This window comes from Medicago sativa, chromosome 1 (genome assembly GCF_051527215.1).
Source record: "Medicago sativa cultivar Bolivia chromosome 1, Bolivia_mono, whole genome shotgun sequence".
NCBI classification, from domain to species: Eukaryota; Viridiplantae; Streptophyta; class Magnoliopsida; order Fabales; family Fabaceae; genus Medicago; species Medicago sativa.
The window spans coordinates 91257818-91281444 of NC_140749.1; the positions used below are offsets into that span (position 1 = coordinate 91257818).

At 35.1% G+C, this 23627-nt stretch overlaps 1 protein-coding gene across 1 annotated transcript; it reads right to left on the minus strand.

Moving 5' to 3' along the window:
- Positions 1-1376: 1376 nt before the first annotated feature.
- On the minus strand, positions 1377-5369 carry LOC146959082 (alpha-xylosidase 1-like). The gene is made up of 3 exons (XM_085740607.1): positions 5113-5369; positions 3946-4631; positions 1377-3453 (listed from the first exon to the last, which is right to left on the minus strand). The coding sequence occupies exons 1-3, from the start codon at positions 5325-5327 to the stop codon at positions 1550-1552; spliced, it is 2805 nt and encodes a 934-aa protein (XP_085596733.1). The 5' UTR covers positions 5328-5369; the 3' UTR covers positions 1377-1549.
- Between the last annotated feature and the right edge of the window lie 18258 nt (positions 5370-23627).

Consider the following 23627-nt stretch of genomic DNA (forward strand, 5'->3'; position numbering starts at 1 on the left):
TAAAATTTACTTTTTACTAAAACTGGTAAAGATACACCTTTGAATTATTTTTAAGATGTTGGTCAAAAAAATAATTATTATAAAATTTACTTTTTACTAAAACTGGTAAAGATACACCTTTGACTTATTTTTAAGAATATTAGATGTTGGTCAAAAAAATAATTATTATTCCCTAAAAAAAAATATTATAAAATTTACTTTTTACTAAAACTGGTAAAGATACACCTTTGAATTATTTTTAAGATGTTCATATTAGATGTTGGTAAAAAAATAAAGTTGTTCGTATTAGATATACGCATTTGTGAAAAATATAAAACTTTTATTGGGTACTTAAGAAATAAAAGCTTTTACGGGAAAGATGTTATAAATGTTTGGGGATACTTAAGAAATAAAAGCTTTTACAGGAAAGATGTTATAAATATTTATCAGAAATTATATAAAAAATATAGGTTTAAATGCAATTTTGATCCACCTATTTTAAAATTGTTAACTTTCGATCCCCCGTTTTCAAAATCAACTTTCTCTTCCCCTAATTAAAAAGTCAACAAAAATTTTTAGTCTCTCTTCTCTTTGAATGATGTGGCAAACTCATTGATATTTAAATATAATCATAAAATTTAAATATAATCATAAAATTTAAAAAATTGTTAACTTCTTTTGATACATTATTTCCACTTTATTAAAATTTAAATATAATCATAAAATTAAATAACGAATTAATATTAAAATAAAAAAAAAATTAAGAAATAAAATCAGAAACACTAAACTTTCGAAATTATCATCGAAAGAGATCAATAAGGGAGGGAGGGGCTCGAAGCTGACTGTTCACTCTACTCTCTCATATTGTACACTTTTCTTTCTATCTTATCTTTTTGCTTAAAGACTCTGCATTTTGTGTGATAAAAGTGATATAAGTATGCAAAATTGTTTTTCCATGGTACTTCTATTTGGGATGACGTCGACTATGGAGTGGAAAGTTGAACTGAGATATTAGTGAAGTGAAAATCAATTCTTCTTTTATTATTAATTTGGGAATAAAAGAACAGTTTAGTTTCTAATTTAATTTCCCAATTCCTTTTTATTTTATTTTAATATTAATTTGTTATTTAATTTTATGGTTATATTTAAATTTTAATAAATTGGAAATGATGTGTCAAAAAAGATGTGTCACATAGACAATGACATATAAGATCCACGTTATTAATGAGCTTGCCATATCAACTAAGGAGGAGGGGGACCAAAATTTTTGTTGACTTTCTAACCAGGGGATGAGAAAGTTGGTTTTGAAAATAGGGGTTTCAAATATTAACAATTTTGAAAATAGAGGGATCAAAATTGCATTTAAGCGAAAAATATAATTTACAAATAAAAGGTAAGAGACAATATTTTCTTCCTTCAAAAAAAAAAACATTTTTTTTTTACAAAACTCGATGTTATTCAAAATAAATTCTTGCTTTATTACACGAAGATAGGACAATGAAAGACAACAATAGGGGCATAGAAATTTAAGCCTAACATTGAGATCCAATAAAGATGAGATAGTCTAAACTTATGTCCCCATCTTCCAAGTAAGAGCAAATCTTTTTCCTACAGGGATATTCAAGCCCTTGATTCCAACCATTACTGTCTTCTTTTCTTCATTTCCTTGCTTGAACAAGTACTTATGTTCAGATGAACTAAGTTTAACATTTGAAACACTAATTGATGGTTCCCCATCAATCTCAATTTTTACTAGTGATCCGCTTCCATAGTTCAATCCCAACACATTTATTGTGTCAATGACCCAACCTTTATCCAAAGCAAACTTGCCCTCTTGGACCTCTGACCAAATTTTCACAGTTCTTTCTTTCACACTTGCATGGAAATCAATGTAGGTTGAATAGCCATTTCCAACCTTCATTTCTGGCATCTCATCATCATCAAGGAACAAGTTCCCTTTAGCTTCTCCTTCATTTGCACCTGCCGGAAAAGTCACAATGAGGCTAAAAGGTGTCATTCTAGCATCCCTAGATACCATACCACCTTGCTGCATTGGAAGAATAGTATTCTGATACAAGTGCACATTGACCACATGCAAGGGTGCATCAAGGGTCACAAAGTTTTCATCTTTTGAAACAATGACTTGTGTCAAATCAAATAAACTGTACCATGTTCCAGGAGGAAAAAGTGCTCTAACTTCTGTTTTCCCTTGCTCAAGAACAGGAGAAATCATTAAACTGCTTCCAAGTAAGAACTGAGTGCTGAGGCCATAACATTCAATATAATTTGGAAATGAGAAGAAAAGAGGCCTAGCAATTGGAGCTCCACTAATATGAGCCTCATAGTTTAGTGTGTAAAAATAGGGGAGGAGCTTATACCTCATCCCCAAGGCATTTCTAGCTGATTCAGCTACTGATTCCCATTGGTAAAGTTCTTGTCTAGGGGAAATGACACTTGAATGATCCCTTGAGAAAGGATAGAAAGCACCAACTTCAATCCACCTATTACAAAGCTCTTCAGTAGATATAGGGTATCTTAAAGTTGGATAGAAAGCTGGATAGAAACCACATATATCTGCCCCAACCATTGGCATGCCAAATATTCCAAAGTTGAGGATGGTAGATATAGTATATCTTAAATCCTCCCATGTTCCTTTGTTGTCACCTGTCCAATGAGCAGCATATTTGCCCGATCCTACATAAGTCGAACGAGACAAAACGAATGGTCGTTTACCTTGAAGTTCAAAAAGTGCCTTGTGTGTTGCAATGGCTTCAGAGAAACCAAAAAGACTATGAGCATCATATTCCAACACACCATTATAATGAACTGCACTAGTGGCTATAGTTTTGTACCCTATTGGAACCTCGTTTCCTGAAGCATTGATTTTGTAAGGAGGATCATCCCATCTTGTGCTTGTGATGTTTGTACAATCTAAGCAACATGTTGAATTTGGTAATTTTTCTCCCTGAAGTGGACAAAATCTTTCCTTTGGAATAGTACACTTTCCATTGCAAAAATTTGAAACTTCATTCATGTCAATCCATAAGCCATCAATGGGAACAAGTTCATGGAAGCGGTGAATCTCATCACCCCACCAAGAAACTGTTTTAGGATTGAGAAAATCAGGAAAGTAAACAGCCCCTGGCCAAACCATAGCCATGAATGGTTCACCTTCATACTTGATAAAAACATCATTAGCCATACCCCTTTGGTATACACCATATTTGGTGTTAACAGCAATTCCAGGATCATTAATCACAATGTATTTCATGCCAATGCTGTGTATTCTTTCCAGAAAGTTTAAAAGCTTTGGAAGTGGGTAGTTAACTGGATTGACTGTAAAGTCCTTGTGTCCATCCATATGATCATCATCATTCCATATCACATCAAGTGGGATTTTCGCTTTCTTGTAATTCTCAACAACATCTTCAGTAACAGATAGGTTGTGATAACCCCATCTGCATTGGTGGAATCCTATAAATACACCAAACCAAAAATTAAATAAGTGAGTATATTGGTCATGATGCAACAGGTTTCAGCAAAGTTGTTAGTTAAGAGTAACTTAATAGAATTAGTATAGGAGAACAGTCTAATCTATAGTCTTGGCATCTGGAAATTATGGATTCATAGTGTGCTGTTAAATTTACTAAACTTGCTTAAGCTAATATAGATAGATATATTTGCACCTGCATTCCTTCCCAGAAACTTCTAACATCTTCTTGATCTTATCTTTTTCTATTCGCAGTAATAAATAAATACTTAAATCAAAATATGCCCTGTAGTAAAAGTTTAATATTAGTATATGACTTCATTTCATTTATTTGTGACACTGTCCTAAAGTGCATTTCATGTGTCAGTATCATTTAATCTTTTTCAATTTTTTTTTTTGGCAAATTTTTCATATAATTGATAAGAAAATATACACTACAGTGATGGGACTATGGAAGAGTGAAAAGTGAATCATACCAAAAGCCCAATAAGGCATTGGAGCTGGTCTTCCAATGAAGGATGTGTACTGATCAACAACATTCAGAGGCGTAGGTCCTGCAAAGAAGTAAAAATCAAGTACTCCTCCAATAATCTTGTATGTTAGAGAGTTCCCTTTGTAAAACACATCCATTCCATTGCTGTTCAACAAAAGAACACCATGTGCATAAGGTTTTCCACCATAATTTCTGAGATCCATGTATAGAGGATGTGATCCATATAAATCAGAATTGAGGTTAATAGCTGATATGTCAGTTGTATACAAAGTGTAAGGATCATTTGGATGTAACTTCATTCCATTTGGTTGTGTGTTCTCTCCTAAACCATACAAAGAAGCATTTTTGGGCAATTTGGTAGAAATTTCCAAGTATTGGTCTTTGAAGACTAATGGACCAAATGAGTCTGACTCATTAGAATTGGAGTCAAAAAGAGTATCACCATTGGACTTCCTTTTGACTGCAAAGCTAAATGGATCAGAAGTGTAACTGAAAACAAGCTCAGAGCTTGAGTACTCTGACACTGATAATGAATTCTTCTTCTTCAACCTCTTAATGTTCTGCTTTAGAGGTGGTGGTTGCTCCCTTGGCAAAAGATTGTAGGGAACCTCCCACCTTTGCTTCTTTGCATCAGTGATGTGTACCCTCAAACGACTCTCAGTCTCGTGCCTGCAAGACCGAGAACATGTAAAAGTGTTAAAAATTTCACGTTACATATATGTCATGTAGAACTTATTAAGTTCAATTCAAATTCTAAAATAGATCAAGTAGAATATGTGGGTGCATAATATATGCTACTACGTGCGATTTAGACTATATTTGGTTCTATGTTTGTACTTTCCGTAATCACATTTTGGTTTGTCAAATGGGATTGGACCATAAATTGTAATGTTTGGATTTTAGAATTGATTGCAGTCCTAAAATCAATTCTACCTAAAAGCTAACATTTCTATTTTCTCTGGCAACATAGAATAGAATAAATTCTCAAATTTATTGACATAAACACAAAAGCAACTCTAATTCATACAATCCAAACATAAATTGATATAGTTATTTGCAAATTTATTCAATTATAAATTATTTTAGTTCAACTAATTTTCAATCAAATCAAAATCAATTTTTGTTTGTTAAGAGTCAAAGACACGCTTACTTGACAGAGAAGCGTAAAAGAGGAATGTCCACACCATAAATATTGTTCTTCTCCTTAACTTGGAGGATTCCCACAACTGCACCATCTGGGGTTTCTTCTATGGATATCAAACGGTAACCTTGACCAATTTTGGAAGAAGAATAGTTGGCTTCCACAGCTAAACATAGAAGAAAGGAAGAGAGAGTGAAAGCAAGTAATGGCCTTAGAAAAACCATAGCTCACTTTGGAGTGAGTAACAACCTTTGACTACTATTTTTGGGGACTTCTCATGCATATGGATTATAAATAGAACTAAGGCTAAACTGCACTTTTCAACCCCTAAGTTTTAAAAAGTTGCGATTTTGGCTCCCTATTAAAAAAATTATAATTTTGGCCCCTTTCGTTCCAAAATTACTGAGAAGACGCCACGTGTCCAAAAAAAGGGGTCATAATTGCAACTTTTTGAGAAGATAAGGGGTCAAAGGAGCATATTTCCCTAATGTTAGGGGTCAAAAGAGCATATTTCCCTAAACATGGGGTCACTTTTGTCATTTTATTTCATAGGGGGCCAAAATCGCAACTTTTTAAAACTTAAGGGGTGAAAAGTGCACTTTAGCCTAGAACTAATGCTAATGCCACTTGCATCTACATCCAAAAATATTTTTTAATTTGTAAAATAATAAGTTACTAATTTTTTGATCAATTATTAGTCTTTGTTAAATTATGATATTTGGATTTCATATTGCATATGATGCTGAATCTTAATTTCCAAAACTATAGTTTTTTTTTTTTTTTTGGTTTCTCACATATTCCAAAACTATGATCTACCACCCATTTTTATACAATACTAACGTTGAATTAGTTCCTTTCTATCTTCACTTGGTCTCGTTATTTTCTCTTGTTTATACACAAGTTGTGAATATTATTTTTAAGGGACAGGTTGAATTAGTTCCTTTCTATCTTCACTTGGTCTCATTATTTTTAAGGGACAAGTTGTAAAAAAAAAAAATGGTTTAGCCTAAAATTAGAGTTCCCCCACAAAATATCATTTCAATTTTGACTTAATAGCAGTTTTAGTTCCCTAACTTTCTCAAAGTTGCGATTTTGGTTCCCTAAGAAAAAAACTACAAAACCGCCCCCTAAGTTTTGCACATGTGGCCATAGTTTTAAAAACCGGACCGGTCTTTGACTCGGTGGGGGTACTGGTTCATTGGGTCACTGGTCGAACCGTTGAGTCACTGGTTGAACCCCATGACTGAACCGGATTGAACCGAATGACTCGATCGTACTACTCGGTCCCTATAAAAAAAGAAGTTGTATGCATATTATCCTAATTGAGACAAATGACTATGTCATTCAAAAACATTTAAAAAATATGACACAAAAATTAACATAATTGAACAAGTTAATATTTTTAAATAAAATTGGTTGATTCATCATTTTTTTTTACAAGACAATTTTACATTATTCAAAATAATATATCTATATTAAATTGGTTTTAATTAGATTACTCATCTCCAAAATTATTGCAAAATCATTCATAACATAATACTATTTAAAAATACAATATACTATGTGATGGAAAAATATTATATGTTTTGTCTCTATAGTATATACTAACGCAGTATGCCAGTAACACGTATGTGCAAGAAACATTGAAAAAGAAAGAAACATCTTATAAAATATGGGTTTATTGAGAGGCCCATTAACCACCAACTGTTAATACAAACCCTAATAGTTGTAGAACTAACAAGAATTCTGCTCTTTACCCAAATAGTTTTGCTCACTTCCAAAGTAAAAGTCGAAAATGCCCCTACGCAACTTAACTTGCGCTAGTGCATTCTGTACGTACGTTAAGTCGCGTTACGTGACTTAACATGTGTCAGTGTATCACGAACGTGACTTAAGTCACGCCCAACTACAACACTAGCGCAAGTTAACTTGAGTACGTTGGGTAGAAATTGATTTTATTCTATACTAATTCATTATTATTCGAAATTATAAAATAAATGCAAAAATAAATAAATTCAAAATTAATAAAATAAATGCAAAAATAGGTACAAATAGTAAATAGAACTCTCATTTTATTAATATTATTCAAATATTACAATAAGCAATACAAATATTTTATTCCAATTAACTAACATACTTAATATTTATTTTGACCCTCTTCGGTATATGTCAATAGCTTTTGGTGGAAAATAGTGATCCATCCTGTTAGGGAAAACAACATCAAGACCCCTTGAGGCAAATTTATATTTGGTTCCTTTTATACCCCCATGATGATTCTTTTTACCCACGGTAAAAAGATTTTGGGAGTAAAAGGAAGCAAATCGAAATTTACCTCAAGGGATGATGCCATTTTCCCCAACCTAATGGACCACTATTTCCCCCAAAAGCCACCGGTATTTACCTAAGGGGGCTTAGAGACTAAAGAAGAAAATAAAAAGAAAATAAATAGGGGGGAGAGATAACGAGAGGAAAAGAGGATGGTTGGGAGGGTATTTATAGGTGGTTTAAGGTCCAAAAACGTGTGAAAGACTCAAAAAAAAACATGTAAAAAACAATGAAAACCATTGACCACCGTCCAAGAAACGTTTGTGCTTCAGTTTTTAGCACCGGCCAACATGCGCAAGTTAACTTGCGCACAGCTTATAAGGTGCGTGACTTAACATGCGCACAAATTATAAGGTGCATGACTTAACTTGCGCATACCTTATAAGGGGTGAAAAGTGCACTTTAGCCTAGAACTAATGCTAATGCCACTTGCACCTACATCCAAAAATATTTTTTAATTTGTAAAATAATAAGTTACTAATTTTTTGATCAATTATTAGTCTTTGTTAAATTATGATATTTGGATTTCATATTGCATATGATGCTGAATCTTAATTTCCAAAACTATAGTTTTTTTTTTTTTTTGGTTTCTCACATATTCCAAAACTATGATCTACCACCCATTTTTATACAATACTAACGTTGAATTAGTTCCTTTCTATCTTCACTTGGTCTCGTTATTTTCTCTTGTTTATACACAAGTTGTGAATATTATTTTTAAGGGACAGGTTGAATTAGTTCCTTTCTATCCTCACTTGGTCTCATTATTTTTAAGGGACAAGTTGTAAAAAAAAAAAATGGTTTAGCCTAAAATTAGAGTTCCCCCACAAAATATCATTTCAATTTTGACTTAATAGCAGTTTTAGTCCCCTAACTTTCTCAAAGTTGCGATTTTGGTTCCCTAAGAAAAAAACTACAAAACCGCCCCCTAAGTTTTGCACATGTGGCCATAGTTTTAAAAACCGGACCGGTCTTTGACTCGGTGGGGGTACTGGTTCATTGGGTCACTGGTCGAACCGTTGAGTCACTGGTTGAACCCCATGACTGAACCGGATTGAACCGAATGACTCGATCGTACTACTCGGTCCCTATAAAAAAAGAAGTTGTATGCATATTATCCTAATTGAGACAAATGACTATGTCATTCAAAAACATTTAAAAAATATGACACAAAAATTAACATAATTGAACAAGTTAATATTTTTAAATAAAATTGGTTGATTCATCATTTTTTTTTACAAGACAATTTTACATTATTCAAAATAATATATCTATATTAAATTGGTTTTAATTAGATTACTCATCTCCAAAATTATTGCAAAATCATTCATAACATAATACTATTTAAAAATACAATATACTATGTGATGGAAAAATATTATATGTTTTGTCTCTATAGTATATACTAACGCAGTATGCCAGTAACACGTATGTGCAAGAAACATTGAAAAAGAAAGAAACATCTTATAAAATATGGGTTTATTGAGAGGCCCATTAACCACCAACTGTTAATACAAACCCTAATAGTTGTAGAACTAACAAGAATTCTGCTCTTTACCCAAATAGTTTTGCTCACTTCCAAAGTAAAAGTCGAAAATGCCCCTACGCAACTTAACTTGCGCTAGTGCATTCTGTACGTATGTTAAGTCGCGTTACGTGACTTAACATGTGTCAGTGTATCACGAACGTGACTTAAGTCACGCCCAACTACAACACTAGCGCAAGTTAACTTGAGTACGTTGGGTAGAAATTGATTTTATTCTATACTAATTCATTATTATTCGAAATTATAAAATAAATGCAAAAATAAATAAATTCAAAATTAATAAAATAAATGCAAAAATAGGTACAAATAGTAAATAGAACTCTCATTTTATTAATATTATTCAAATATTACAATAAGCAATACAAATATTTTATTCCAATTAACTAACATACTTAATATTTATTTTGACCCTCTTCGGTATATGTCAATAGCTTTTGGTGGAAAATAGTGATCCATCCTGTTAGGGAAAACAACATCAAGACCCCTTGAGGCAAATTTATATTTGGTTCCTTTTATACCCCCATGATGATTCTTTTTACCCACGGTAAAAAGATTTTGGGAGTAAAAGGAAGCAAATCGAAATTTACCTCAAGGGATGATGCCATTTTCCCCAACCTAATGGACCACTATTTCCCCCAAAAGCCACCGGTATTTACCTAAGGGGGCTTAGAGACTAAAGAAGAAAATAAAAAGAAGATAAATAGGGGGGAGAGATAACGAGAGGAAAAGAGGATGGTTGGGAGGGTATTTATAGGTGGTTTAAGGTCCAAAAACGTGTGAAAGACTCAAAAAAAAACATGTAAAAAACAATGAAAACCATTGACCACCGTCCAAGAAACGTTTGTGCTTCAGTTTTTAGCACCGGCCAACATGCGCAAGTTAACTTGCGCACAGCTTATAAGGTGCGTGACTTAACATGCGCACAAATTATAAGGTGCATGACTTAACTTGCGCATACCTTATAAGGGGTGAAAAGTGCACTTTAGCCTAGAACTAATGCTAATGCCACTTGCACCTACATCCAAAAATATTTTTTAATTTGTAAAATAATAAGTTACTAATTTTTTGATCAATTATTAGTCTTTGTTAAATTATGATATTTGGATTTCATATTGCATATGATGCTGAATCTTAATTTCCAAAACTATAGTTTTTTTTTTTTTTTTGGTTTCTCACATATTCCAAAACTATGATCTACCACCCATTTTTATACAATACTAACGTTGAATTAGTTCCTTTCTATCTTCACTTGGTCTCGTTATTTTCTCTTGTTTATACACAAGTTGTGAATATTATTTTTAAGGGACAGGTTGAATTAGTTCCTTTCTATCTTCACTTGGTCTCATTATTTTTAAGGGACAAGTTGTAAAAAAAAAAAATGGTTTAGCCTAAAATTAGAGTTCCCCCACAAAATATCATTTCAATTTTGACTTAATAGCAGTTTTAGTCCCCTAACTTTCTCAAAGTTGCGATTTTGGTTCCCTAAGAAAAAAACTACAAAACCGCCCCCTAAGTTTTGCACATGTGGCCATAGTTTTAAAAACCGGACCGGTCTTTGACTCGGTGGGGGTACTGGTTCATTGGGTCACTGGTCGAACCGTTGAGTCACTGGTTGAACCCCATGACTGAACCGGATTGAACCGAATGACTCGATCGTACTACTCGGTCCCTATAAAAAAAGAAGTTGTATGCATATTATCCTAATTGAGACAAATGACTATGTCATTCAAAAACATTTAAAAAATATGACACAAAAATTAACATAATTGAACAAGTTAATATTTTTAAATAAAATTGGTTGATTCATCATTTTTTTTTACAAGACAATTTTACATTATTCAAAATAATATATCTATATTAAATTGGTTTTAATTAGATTACTCATCTCCAAAATTATTGCAAAATCATTCATAACATAATACTATTTAAAAATACAATATACTATGTGATGGAAAAATATTATATGTTTTGTCTCTATAGTATATACTAACGCAGTATGCCAGTAACACGTATGTGCAAGAAACATTGAAAAAGAAAGAAACATCTTATAAAATATGGGTTTATTGAGAGGCCCATTAACCACCAACTGTTAATACAAACCCTAATAGTTGTAGAACTAACAAGAATTCTGCTCTTTACCCAAATAGTTTTGCTCACTTCCAAAGTAAAAGTCGAAAATGCCCCTACGCAACTTAACTTGCGCTAGTGCATTCTGTACGTATGTTAAGTCGCGTTACGTGACTTAACATGTGTCAGTGTATCACGAACGTGACTTAAGTCACGCCCAACTACAACACTAGCGCAAGTTAACTTGAGTACGTTGGGTAGAAATTGATTTTATTCTATACTAATTCATTATTATTCGAAATTATAAAATAAATGCAAAAATAAATAAATTCAAAATTAATAAAATAAATGCAAAAATAGGTACAAATAGTAAATAGAACTCTCATTTTATTAATATTATTCAAATATTACAATAAGCAATACAAATATTTTATTCCAATTAACTAACATACTTAATATTTATTTTGACCCTCTTCGGTATATGTCAATAGCTTTTGGTGGAAAATAGTGATCCATCCTGTTAGGGAAAACAACATCAAGACCCCTTGAGGCAAATTTATATTTGGTTCCTTTTATACCCCCATGATGATTCTTTTTACCCACGGTAAAAAGATTTTGGGAGTAAAAGGAAGCAAATCGAAATTTACCTCAAGGGATGATGCCATTTTCCCCAACCTAATGGACCACTATTTCCCCCAAAAGCCACCGGTATTTACCTAAGGGGGCTTAGAGACTAAAGAAGAAAATAAAAAGAAGATAAATAGGGGGGAGAGATAACGAGAGGAAAAGAGGATGGTTGGGAGGGTATTTATAGGTGGTTTAAGGTCCAAATACGTGTGAAAGACTCAAAAAAAAACATGTAAAAAACAATGAAAACCATTGACCACCGTCCAAGAAACGTTTGTGCTTCAGTTTTTAGCACCGGCCAACATGCGCAAGTTAACTTGCGCACAGCTTATAAGGTGCGTGACTTAACATGCGCACAAATTATAAGGTGCATGACTTAACTTGCGCATACCTTATAAGGTGCGTGACTTAAGTCACGCTAGTTAAGTCACGCTAGTTAAGTGCGCATACCTTAGAAGAAAATTCGAATAAATATTGCGAGAGCGTGAATTCGAATAAATATTGCGACAGCGTGAATTCGAATAAATATTGCGACAGCGTGAATTCAAATAAATATTGCGATAGCGTGAATTCGAATAAATATTGTGTATCGAATAAGTAAATTATAATAAGTACACAACATTAATTCAAATAAAAATGGCGTATTGAATAAATAAATTCGATAAGTACACAATATTAATTCTTAGACAATTTTATTTAGATATAATTTCATCTACGTTACATTACATTGTGGTATCATTACATTACATTACGTTAAAGACATGTACGTCAACTATCATTACATTACATTCGAAAATGTACCTTCCAACTATAACAATTATCTTACCTCTGAATGGGGTCAATTCAAACTAGCTAAAAAGCAGGACTCCGGCATTCGTCCAGAAAGTGTTATTGTTCCATTCCAAATGTTAAATTCTTGTTGGTCTTGGTTTTAAATGATAGTATCTAAGTGCCAACGGAATGAGGTCCAGACCTTGACACTTCGATACCATCATTTAAACGAAGCCAACAAGAAATTAACATTTAGAATGGAACAAAAACACTCCCGGGCGAATGCCGGTGTCCTGCCATTTAACTAGTTTGAATTACCCTGATGAAGTAGTTTTGCATCAAAAACAAGATAAGTATTTGTATCGTCTCCACAGGGATTAGTGCGACATCACGGATATTTCAACATCAAATATCATTCTAAGTAAAAAGGGTGATTGTTTGTTTGAATTTACAACTATGTTAACTAAATGCAAAAAAGTAAAAGATGAGATTAATAAGGATTGAAACTTGTTAGGAGTAGCGTTCCTTAGCCAAGCGTCACACGTAAACTAATGATCCATACGAATTCTAGCTTTATAAACAACATTATCACAATCAATTCTAAACTATCCTTCGTGTCCAAAGCAATATAATTAATTCTAAGGTATCGTTTAAACATTCGTGTCCAAATCCCTTAAACGATAACAAAGTCGATCGAATAACCTAATCGACCGTGTCCAGCCTGATTAAGTATCCGAAAGCATTTAACTCTTGATTATGGTGATTATCACAAGATTAACAAACTTGTCAAGAATGATATAACCTAAGATATATTGCTACTCTAGCTCTAGATTCAAGAGTTTGTGTCCAAATCATCTTGAATCTCATTGAAAGCATTAACACAAGAATAACAACAATATTGAATATAAATTGCTAGAATCATATTTTGCAAGATCAAAAGATTACATGTTAGCAAGAATCAAGTACCTCTCATCCCAACAAAGAGTGTTTAGCTACACATCATCATGGAAGCCTTGCAAGGATGGATTGAAAAGGAAGGAACCATTACACTTGTGATGTCTCAACAAAGGAATAAGGATCCAACTTCCAAAATCACTCTCACTTCATATGATCTACCCTATTTTCTCTCTAAGATATTACAATGAAAACTAAGAGAAAAGCTATGAAAAACTAACTAAGTTACTAAGACTAATATGAACTATATATCTCTCTAATGAAATTCTAATAATATATAATATATCAAGCCCAAAATATCTAAATAATATCTAACATAATATCTAACATAATATCTAAATAATATCTAACATAATATCTTCCAAGAATAGCAAGTGGGCCACTTGAATTGAGCAAACCGCCTAACTTACGCTAATAGCGCCAAAATCGCTAATAGCGAAATTTCTTTAAGCTCCAGATACGCCAATAGCGTATCTCTCTGGACTTTGACACTTCTTTGAACACGCTAATAGCGTAGAACACGCTATTAGCGCCATTTCTTCAAGCTCGCTGGACAGCTTTTACCATTTCGCACTTTTTCATGATAAATTGGTCTTTGATCAGTGTCTTGAGGCTAATTCCTGCACAAAAGGATAGAGTAATGATAAGTAAAGCGTAATAAGGCATTTAACGCTTATTTCTCGGCTTTTCCTTCAATAACTTGCAGAACAAGTAACAAAAAGTGCTTAAAATATAACATGAATTTAACACTTTTATGACACTCATCATACCCCATCTAGAGGAAGACAATTGTTGTAGTTGGAATGTGCATTCCAACTACAACAATTGTCTTACCTCTGAAATGGGGCAAATTCAAATTTGCCAAACAACAGGACTCAAGCATTTCGCTCGACATTCATGTTTTCCTTTAAAAAGAATAAATTTTTGTTATTCTTGATTTAGATTAAGGTATTCAAGTGCCACCGAAATGAGGTCCATTCCTTGACACCTAATACCTTCATCTAAACTAGCCTAACAAGAATTTAATCTTTTCAAAGGAAAAACATGAATGCCGAGCGAAATGCTTGAGTCCTCGCCGTTTGGAAAATTTGAATTACCCCATTTCAGAGGTAAGACAAATGTTGTAGTTGGAATGCACCTTACCCTAACTAATGACGATCTTCTGGCGGAATCAAGTTGTTGATGATATCTTCAGTTGATCTCAGCAACGTCACCTGCATATCGATCCACTGGAACTTGGTGTGCTCCCAAAACATGCTCGTCACGTTTTCGTCATTCTTTAACTCCACCCAAGTGAATGATACTCTCCCCTCGTCGAGCTTTGGACGTTTATACAGAATATTTTGCACCCTCTTTGTGTCTCTGGGGTTGACTCCTTGGTAGAATTCATTCAGTTGATCCTTGAGACCTCTTAACGTTACATCAAGGCACCGAACCTTCAACCTCTGACTTTCTCCGCCGTTTAATTTTGCATGAACGTCGATCCACCCGACCATTGCTTCAAATCTACACAATTACAAATTAAACACAATCAATGAAAAACTCATTCAAACATTTAATCAAACACTTGGAGTGCAAATTATACATAAACCATAAAAATGATAACTACAACATATACATGCAAAGATCAAAATAATTAAGCAATATTACTCATTTGCATGTAACATTGTATCATATATTGCAAAAAACAAAATAACCAAAAATTAAACAAACCCTAAATCTAAAAAAATCTAATCTAAGTGTAAAAAATCTAACATAATCATGCAAACATCTAAACATCATAAGACTTAAGCACTATAAGTCATTTGCATGTAGCATTCTATCATTTCTTGCAAAAAAAATAAAAATTTTAACAAAACAATAAACCTAAAAAATCCTAGATTAAGTGAAAATTTTTATCATACCAACATAGTTTAAGTGAAAGCTTACTTGTTGTTGTTGTTGTTGTAGTGTTATTTGATTTGAAGTTGAAGGAATTTTGTGAAGGTGAGAAAAAACACAAGAATGGGGGTTGAATTGTGTTTTGAAAAATTCTTCGTTTCTCCTAAAAACTGAACACACTGATCAGAAGCTAAGTGAGACAGCTTCTGAAGTGATAATCAGAATCTAAATGCAGCGGAATAAAACAGAGAGAGAGAGGAAGAACGACACAAAGCAATTATACTGGTTCCTTCCACAATCCGGAAGTAGTCCAGTCCCCCTTGCACTTCCAAGGAGATTTCACTATGAGTAATATCTGATTACAAATGCTCAAGCACACAAGCAAGAGACTTCCAATGCTCAAGCACACAAGCAAGAGACTTCCTTTGCTCAAGAACACAATCAAGAGACTTCCTGCTCAAGCACAACTGCAAGAGACTTCCTAACTAAACAAAATTACACAGAAAATTGTTTAAGGTTGAACACTTGATATACAATCAGAGGTGCTCACAATACAAATCAGATACAGACTCAATGGACTTAAGAATTTCTAAGATATGACTTTGAGACACAGAAATTCTAAGTGAATGCAGAACAATTTCAGCAGAGGTTTGGTACTTGTGAAAATCTTGTGAGTCTTTCGTTCAGCGTTCTTGCATTACCAAAACTCTAAGTCTTCACTCCTTTATATAGAGGTGTGAAAGAGACGTTGTGAAATTGCCAGCACACCAAAGAGTCGTTGTTGAAGCTTGATCTTTCACCAATGATCTTTTGCCTGATTTGGTTGTTGTCCTATGAAGAACCAATTTGAAATCCATTCCTTATCCAAAGGAACATATATGCAGGCGAGACCGTATTCTGGAGCTGTTTTCTTGTCTTGTAGCGTGGACACAAAACAGAGTGGTGGAGAACGTGGTTGTACAATTCGTACAAAGTACAATGTCAACGCTTTCGTCCAAATTGCAAGCACAAGCCTTCAAACACCTTTGAAATGACCGTTGCAAAATTCCACTAATCCTTTGTTTGTGTTTTAGAATCCAATAGACAGCTTTTGCATTGATAATTCTTCAATTCTTGAATCTTTTGCAAATCCAGTTGAGATTCAGCTTCTGGTGAAATAGCTTCTGATGAGGCAGCTTCTGATGATGCAGCTTCTGATGATGCAGCTTCTGATGATATGACTTCTGCAACTTCTGATGATGCAGCTTCTGATGATATGACTTCTGGACTTCTTGTCTTCAGGAGCACTATTCTTACTTCAGAAGCGTCTTAACTTCAGGAGCACTATCATTACTTCAGAAGCGACTTAACTTCAGGAGTGCTTTTTCCCTTCAGTAACAAGTTGCCTTCAGGAGCGTCCAAGCTTCAAATTTTTGTTGTTTCCTTTGCTCTTTATTTGCTCATTCAGAACCAATGATGATGTAACTTTATAATTATGGTCCTGTACACTTGAACAAATATTAGCTAGTCCAATTTACAATTTTTAATACCTTGTTATCATCAAAACTCTTTCAGGTTCATTGTTAAACACATTTTGTTCCAACAATCTCCCCCTTTTTGATGATGACAAACAAAAGTATTTAAAATTGATCAATTGTTGTTAATCTAATTAACAAGTTGACTTTGGGGTTCTGAGGTTTGTAAGCTCAGAGTCTGAGGTTTGTAAGCTCAAACTCCCCCTGAGTCTGATAGTCTTTAAGGTGAGGTTTGTAAGCTCCCCCTAAGTTCTATCCAGGTTAATTAAATTCATTTTTCGCACAATAAAAATATCAGAGCTTTAAAAAATTGAATCATTGAAAGAATTAACTTATAGATAAGAAGAATGGTTCAATTAATTTTACTTGAATTTTGATACTTTTTCGTTCGTTCATAGCTTATACCAATAAGGTAAAAAAAATGATAGAAGTTTTTCAAAAATTTCAAGTGCCATTAATGTTAATGGGGCTCAGAGCCTTTAAATACTTGTCACATATACTCCCCCTTTTGTCATTATCAAAAAAAATGATAAAAAAAATAAGCATAAAAGACAAAAAGATTTGAGAAAAACTTAAACATGAGAGAGTATACTAAGAAATAAATTAAATAAAACAGATCAAAAATATATGAGCATGAATATCCATTTATCAGAAGCAGCTAAGCAGTCAGAAGCAGTAAGCATTCAGAAGCATAGAAAAACAAGATGGTTTCAGAAGCAAGGACTAAGAATTTAAAACAAACAACAAACAAAAATAACACAAAGGTGTGCAACTAAGGGTTGGTTTGTTGTTGTTTCTTCATCTCCTCCATTTCTTCAATTTTCTTCTGCAACAGTTCTTCAAGCTGTTGTTGCCTCTGGAGAAGAGCTTGTTCCCTTTCTCTAGCCTCTTGTTGCTGCTGTGCCATCTGTTTCATTAGAAGCTTACACAACCTTGCTTCTCTGGTCAAGTAGTCCGTTTCTAAGAAGAAAGGCTGGTTTGCCAGGAGCAGTGTAGAACTTCTTACTCTAAGACTCTGATTCAGTTTTTCCATAAGCCTTCTGACTGAAGCTTGCTTGACTCTGATGCACTTAGCCTTTATGTTTTCAATGAGCTCATTTGCCCGGTTCTGAAGAGATACCCAGGAGTCTTCATATGCATTGGTGAGATCAATTGACCTTCTTTGATTCACCAGATTATGCATTTGACTAAGGATTGTCAGAAGCTCAGCATTTATATATCCAGATTCCAGGATGTTTGTGGGTGGTTGTTCAAGGGTTTCAAGATCAGAATCACTGATTTCCAGGTCTTGAACAGGGTTAGGAACTGGAATGGTAAAGTGTGTTTGTGTGTTTGAAGATGAGGGCTGGTCAGAAGCAATGTGTGCGGTAGAGATTGAGGCTTGGACATTGACTTGAGAGTTGTCAATATCCATGGGAGTTGGTTGTGGGGAGTGTTCAATGTCAGTTGGTGGTTGTTGTGGTGAAGTTGATATATGAGTGTTGAGTTGGGGGTCAATGGTAGCTGTTGGTGATTGTGGGGGTGTTGTGGGTTTATGTGGTTCAGGTGTGTGTTGATGGGGGTTTTCTGAAACAACATTTTCAGAAGCAGCTGCTTCTGGAGTTGTTTCAGAGGCCTTTTCTGAGGTAGATTCAACATTTTCTGGAGGAATTATGTTGAGAGGTTGAATGTTAAGGGGTTGAGGGTTAATGCGAAAGATAGTATCAATGACTCTTTCTCTCTGCTCAGCCATTTCAGCCAACTTCTCATTAATTATGTGACCAACTGGTTCATAAGTAGTTGACTGAGAGGGCTTTGTGTTGGTTTTGGTTGATGTTGACTGGCTTTTTACTGGTTTTTGAAAAAGTTGGGCTAAGGGTATATCATCATCAGAATCTGAAGATGATGATGAGGATTTTGAAGAAGGTGAAGGAGAGTCACTGGATATCTCATGTACTACAGGTTCTGAGTGTGTGAAAATATTACCTGTAGTAGAGGGTTCTGAGCAATCATCTTTAGTAGTGTCAGGGATTTTAAGACGTTGTGATGCTTCTGTTATTACCCTCTCTTGAAGCTCAGAAGCAATCTCCATAGCTTTTCCAATAGCTTCTGACACATTAGTAGCAGCTTCAGTTTTCTTAGAAACATGAGGAAAGTTCTGAAGGTGAGAAAAACACAAGAAGGGGGGTTGAATTGTGTTTTTGAAAAATTCTTCGTTTCTCCTAAAAACTGAACACACTGATCAGAAGCTAAGCGAGACAGCTTCTGAAGTGATAATCAGAATCTAAATGCAGCGGAATAAAACAGAGAGAGAGAAGAAGAACGACACAAAGCAATTATACTGGTTCCTTCCACAATCCGGAAGTAGTCCAGTCCCCCTTGCACTTCCAAGGAGATTTCACTATGAGTAATATCTGATTACAAATGCTCAAGCACACAAGCAAGAGACTTCCTTTGCTCAAGAACACAATCAAGAGACTTCCTGCTCAAGCACAACTGCAAGAGACTTCCTAACTAAACAAAATTACACAGAAAATTGTTTAAGGTTGAACACTTGATATACAATCAGAGGTGCTCACAATACAAATCAGATACAGACTCAATGGACTTAAGAATTTCTAAGATATGACTTTGAGACACAGAAATTCTAAGTGAATGCAGAACAATTTCAGCAGAGGTTTGGTACTTGTGAAAATCTTGTGAGTCTTTCGTTTAGCGTTCTTGCATTACCAAAACTCTAATTCTTCACTCCTTTATATAGAGGTGTGAAAGAGACGTTGTGAAATTGCCAGCACACCAAAGAGTCGTTGTTGAAGCTTGATCTTTCACCAATGATCTTTTGCCTGATTTGGTTGTTGTCCTATGAAGAACAAATTTGAAATCCATTCCTTATCCAAAGGAACATCTATGCAGGCGAAGCTGTATTCTGGAGCTGTTTTCTTGTCTTGTAGCGTGGACACAAAACAGAGTAGTGGAGAACGTGGTTGTACAATTCGTACAAAGTACAATGTCAACGCTTTCGTCCAAATTGCAAGCACAAGCCTTCAAACACCTTTGAAATGACCGTTGCAAAACTCCACTAATCCTTCGTTTGTGTTTTCGAATCCAATAGACAGCTTTTGCATTGATAATTCTTCAAATCTTGAATCTTTTGTAAATCCAGTTGAGATTCAGCTTCTGGTGAAATAGCTTCTGATGAGGCAGCTTCTGATGATGCAGCTTCTGATGATATGACTTCTGCAGCTTCTGGTGACGCAGCTTCTGATGATGTGGCTTCTGGACCTCTTGTCTTCAGAAGCACTATTCTTCAGGAGCAGCTTACTTCAGGAGCGCTATTTCTTCAGGAGCAGCTTGACTTCAGGAGCGCTTTGCCTTCAGAATCATCTAAGCTTCATTTCCTTTGCTCTTTATTTGCTCATTCAGAACCAATGATGATGTAACTTTATAATTATGGTCCTGTACACTTGAACAAATATTAGCTAGTCCAATTTACAATTTTTAATACCTTGTTATCATCAAAACTTTTTAAGGTTCATTGTTAAACACATTTTGTTCCAACAATCTCCCCCTTTTTGATGATGACAAACAAAAGTATTTAAAATTGATCAATTGTTGTTAATCTAATTAACAAGTTGACTTTGGGGTTCTGAGGTTTGTAAGCTCAGAATCTGAGGTTTGTAAGCTCAAACTCCCCCTGAGTCTGATAGTCTTTAAGGTGAGGTTTGTAAGCTCCCCCTAAGTTCTATCCAGGTTAATTAAATTCATTTTTCGCACAATAAAAAAATATCAGAGCTTAAAAACAAAATTGAATCATTGAAAGAATTAACTTATAGATAAGAAGAATGGTTCAATTAATTTTACTTGAATTTTGATACTTCTTCGTTCGTTCAAAGCTTATACCAATAAGGTAAAAAAAAATGATAGAAGTTTTTCAAAAATTTCAAATGCCATTAATGGGGCTCAGAGCCTTTAAATACTTGTCACATATACTCCCCCTTTTGTCATTATCAAAAAAAAGGTAAAAAATAAGCATAAAAGACAAAAAGATTTGAGAAAAACTCAAACAAAAGAGAGTATACAAGAAATTAATCAGATCAAAAATATATGAACATGAATATCTAAAAAATCAGAAGCAGCTAAACAGTCAGAAGCAGTAAGCATTCAGAAGCATAGAAAAGTAAAACAAGATGGTTTCAGAAACAAGGACTAAGAATTTAAAACAAACAACAAACAAAAGATAACACTAAGGTGTGCAACTAAGGGTTGGTTTGTTGTTGTTTCTTCATCTCCTCCATTTCTTCAATTTTCTTCTGCAACATTTCTTCAAGCTGTTGTTGCCTCTGGAGAAGAGCTTGTTCCCTTTCTCTGGCTTCTTGCTGCTGCTGTGCCATCTGTTTCTTCAGAAGCTTACACAACCTGGCTTCTCTGGTCAAGTAGTCCGTTTCTGAGAAGAAAGGCTGGTTTGCCAGGAGCAGTGTAGAACTTCTTACTCTGAGACTCTGATTCAGATGCTCCATTAACTTCCTGACAGAAGCTTCCTTGCTTCTGATGCACTTAGCCCTTAAGCTTTCAATTAGCTCAGTTGCCCGGTTCTGAAGTGATGCCCAGGAGTCTTCATATGCACTTGTGAGATCAATTGTCCTTCGTTGATCCACAAGATTATGCAATTGACTAAGGATTGTCAGAAGCTCAGAAGTAATATATCCAGATTCCAGGATGTTTGAGGGTGGTTGTTCAAGGATTTCAAGATCAGAATCACTGATTTCCAAATCTTGAACAGGGTTAGGAACTGGAATGGTAAAGTGTGTTTGTGGGTTTGAAGATGAAGGCTGGTCAGAGGCAATGTGAGTGGTAGTGGTTGAGGCTTGAACATTGAATAGAGAGATGTCAACATCCATGGGAGTTGGTTCTGGGGAGTGTTCAGGTAAAGGTTGAAATTCAGTTTCAGTTGGTGGTTGTTGTGGTGAAGTTGATGTATGAGTGTTGAGTTGGGGGTCAATGGTAGCTGTTGGTGATTGTGGGGGTGTTGTGGGTTTATGTGGTTCCGGTGTTTGTTGATGGGGGTTTTCTGAAACAACATTTTCAGAAGCAGCTGCTTCTGGAGTTGCTTCAGAGGCCTTTTCTGAGGTAGATTTGTCTAAAGGTAACTCACCTGAGTAGTGGAGAGCAAGATTGTCTAAGACAGAAGTGTCTTCTATTGGTTCAGGTGCTGATGGTGAAGAGGGTGAAATGGGGAGAGAGGTGACTGGAATCTGAATTACCTGATCTGCAGGGCCAGCTTCAGAAGTGATCTTTTGTGGATCAGCAGCTTGAGGAACTACTTCTGAAGTTCCCTCTTCTGGAGCATTTTCAAAAATGAGCATCATATCGTCTTCCTCATTGTCTTCAGTAGGCTTACCAGCAATGGCTCTTACTTCAGCCAATTTATCTTTGTAGAACCTATCACAATCTTCCAATCCCAAGGCCTTGAGCTTTTCATCTCTTTGATGAATGTATTGTGCTTTTTGTTCCTTTCTGTCTGATATAAGATCAGAAGCACGTTCATCTGCCATCCTTTTCCTTATTGGAGTCATCTCAACCATAGGACTCACAAGTTGAAGGGGAGCCTTCTTCTTCTTCAGCTTGGGATCAGCCTCTTCTTTCTCCATTTCTTCAAGAGCTTCCTCCAGCTGCTCTTGGGTGATTACCAAATCTGCCTTACCTTTTCTTCTTTTCTGAGGAATAGAGGCAGCACCAACCTTCTGCATCTTTCCTTTTTCCTTGATAGAAACAGGTTTAGCAGCTTCTGACTCAGTACTAGTTCTGGCCTTCTTTCCTTTAGTAGGAGCAGCATCAGATTCAGAACTAGTTCTGGCCCTTTTCCCTTTAGGTGCATCAGAAACAGCAGCTTCTGACACAGCAACTGCTTTGGCCTTCTTGCCTTTCCCTTTAGCAAGAGCAGCTTCCTCCTGAGACCTCGCATCTTCCTCCAAGACGTACTCAGCTACTGATTGAACTAGGAAATCAGAGTCACTTTCCTTAAAGATGGGAGGAAAGTCCCTGATTATCTCAGTTTCAGCAGTTGTCATCTCTAACCACTTTTCATCTTTAGGGGCTTCTTTGATGAACTTCATAGAGCATAAGCTCCTGCTACTGATAGTCCTTTCAGCAGTAGAGACTTCGAAACATCTATCAGAAGCACTCCTTGTCCTTTTTAAGAACTCCAGCACCCTTCCTTGATAAAAGATTTCAGACAGCAATCTTCCATAGGGTACTTGTTTTCTTCCTCTGATAGTGCTTTCATTTATGGCCCAGCAGAGATGATCCATTACATATCTTGGGAAGTTTATCTTTTCCAGAATAGCCATGAAGTAAATTGCTAGCTTCTGTTGATTGTTGGGTTGGTCAGATCCTCCTGCTCTTTGAAAGAAGCAATCATTACTGAATTTCACCAACATCCTGTTGTGAATCTCCATTTCAGAAGGCTTTGCATCTTTCTTCCCACCCAAAAGAGTGTTGTAGTAACCTTGTAGCAGGACATCTTCCTTCCTGACTATTTCTTGGAATCTTCCCTCTGCATCCATCCTACAAGCTTTAGCTATAACGTCCTCAGTGATGGTTATAGGAATGCCCATCACTTCAGACCTTATTTCTAAGCTATCAAATGATGTAGGATTCATATCCATGACCATTTTCCCTTTCTTTGACCCAGCTTGTTTGCTTACGACTTTTGCAGGCTTTTCATTGTACACTTCAGCCTTTAACCAAAAGTCCTTGACCAAGTTCACATATGTTGGCCCATTTAGCATCTTGAAATACTCAGACAGCATCTGAGTCTCTATCAATCCTTCCATGTTTACTTCATACTTCTTGAGTGAAGC